Raw genomic sequence first — 2,266 nt, forward strand, 5'->3', positions numbered from 1 at the left:
TAAGACTCCTTTAACCCTCAAGTGTTTTTAGAATATTATTCATAATCACAGTTTCTGATTTTATATATAATGACTTTAATATATGTTGAAGAAGAGGCCTGAGGTAGAATTTTGGATTTTTTTTTATATGTCACTAAGTTTCCCAAATCAATAAACTCAATACATATTATACCTCAGGGAGCAAAAGGACTTCTGCGTCATCATGATAGTGATTCTATTCATACACGTTTTTCAATCTCCAGAATTTTTTCAGGGCAAGTTTGACATCCTTGTTACGCAGACTGTAAATCAGAGGATTCAGCATGGGTACAATGCAGGTATAAAACACAGAGGACACTTTTCCTTGATCCATGGAGCTCACAGATGATGGCTGTAGGTATGTAAATGTCGCAGATCCAGAAAAAACAGCAACAGCTGAAATGTGAGAACTACATGTGCTGAAGGCTTTGGACCTGCCCTCAATAGAGTGGATTTGGAGGATGCTGGAGAGAATGAAGATGTAGGAAGCAAGGATGGTTAAGGAAGGTGTCACAATGTTAAATGCACTCAAGACTAGAACCAATAATTTGTTGATGTAGGTGCTAGAACAGGATAGCTCCAAGAGTGGGAAAAGATCACAGAAATAATGGTTAACCATCTTGTTCTTGCAGAAAAAGACTCTCAACATAAAACCTGTATGGATTGTAGACCCGATGAAGCCCAAAATATAAACTCCCACTGTGAGACAGAAGCAGATGTGGTAAGACATGATGACATTGTAAAGCAAGGGGTTACAGATGGCAACATAGCGGTCAAATGCCATTACAGCCAACATGTAACCCTCTGCAATGATAAAAATGATGAAGAAATAGAGCTGAGTCATGCATTCAGTGTAGGAGATAATATTTTTCTCTGTCACAAAACTCACCAGCATTTTGGGGGTTATGACAGTGGAATGACAGAAGTCAATAAAGGACAGGTTGATGAGGAAGTAATACATTGGGGTGTGCAGGTGAGAGCTGAGCCTAATCAGTGTGATCATGCCCAAGTTCCCCACCACCGTGACCGCATAGATTCCTAGGAAGAGGAAGAAAAAGAGCAGCTGGAGTTGTGGCTGTTCTGTGAGCCCAGCAAGGATGAACTCAGTCACTAAGGAGTGATTTCCAGGGTCCATTATCTTCTCAGTCCATTCTAAGTTTATAAAAGAAAATCACCATACTTTAGTGTGGGTATGTTCATGCATGTGTATGCACATGTGTATGTGTGTATGTGTTATAGGGGAGAGTAATTCTATGGAGATCACTATTTGATCCCTTCTCAGAAGAGATTCACAATCTCTTCTGGGATTTCTCAAGTTTCTCTTGTTTCTCTGAGACAAAAATAAAATGATCCTGGTTGAATCAGAGAAGGAAATATAAACTCTACAAACTTTATAATTCAAGCACTTCATAACTTTATCAGAGGCAACCCCAATTTCTGAATTTTAAAAATCATCAGAATGGGCTTCTGTGGTAGCTCAAGTGAGTCTGCCTGCAATGCATGAGATGTGTGTTCAATTCCTGGGTTGGGATGATCTCCTGGAGAAGGGAATGGCAAGCACTCCAGTATTCTGGTCTGTAGAATCCCATGGACTGAGGAGCCTGGCAGCTACAGCCTGTGGGATCACAAAGAGTCGGACACAACTGAGTGACTAAGCACTAAGCACACACTTCCATTTCTGAGTACTTTTTCTTTCCTTCCATATTCTATATGTGTATATTAACATATGCATGTCAAATGGCATAATATTCATTTCACTCACAATAAGTAATAGGAGTACATGTCTTCTGTAGTTAATACAGAAGATTCATAAATCTTTGAAAAGTAACTTTATTACTTTTAACTGTATTAGTCTCAGCTGCTTTCCTTACTAGAATCCCATTTCAAAATATCTGAAGCACTGGAAGACTACCAGTATCATTCCACCTGAGGGCTGCTGTTTAATATGGCAGCTTCCTTCTCCCCAGACCATGACTCCAGAGAGCAGAAACATAACTTATTGGCAGACATCATGCTTATATCTCAATAGCTTTTCCAACTCCAGAACTCATCTTCCCTTGTTCTAATTTAGATAATCTTGTGCATGTGTGTGTGCAAGCTAAGTTGCTTCAATCGTGTCTTTGCAACCCTATGGACCATAGCCCACCAGGCTCCTCTATCCATGGGATTCTACAGGCAAGAATACTGGAGTGGGTTGTCATGCCTTCCTGCAGGGGATCTTCCCAACCCAGGGATCAAACCCTCTACT

General features: G+C 40.2%; 1 protein-coding gene across 1 annotated transcript; it reads right to left on the reverse strand.

Annotated features, from left to right (window-relative positions):
• Positions 1–214: 214 nt before the first annotated feature.
• On the reverse strand, positions 215–1,177 carry LOC129653772 (putative olfactory receptor 8G3). The gene has a single exon (XM_055583464.1). The coding sequence runs from the start codon at positions 1,151–1,153 to the stop codon at positions 215–217; it is 939 nt and encodes a 312-aa protein (XP_055439439.1). The 5' UTR covers positions 1,154–1,177.
• Between the last annotated feature and the right edge of the window lie 1,089 nt (positions 1,178–2,266).

Source organism: Bubalus kerabau, chromosome 5 (genome assembly GCF_029407905.1).
Source record: "Bubalus kerabau isolate K-KA32 ecotype Philippines breed swamp buffalo chromosome 5, PCC_UOA_SB_1v2, whole genome shotgun sequence".
NCBI lineage: Eukaryota > Metazoa > Chordata > Mammalia > Artiodactyla > Bovidae > Bubalus > Bubalus kerabau.

Bases quoted from the DNA above. Each gene is read 5' to 3' on its own strand.
- LOC129653772 (XM_055583464.1), bottom strand. From the start codon at position 1,153: ATGGACCCTGGAAATCACTCCTTAGTGACTGAGTTCATCCTTGCTGGG.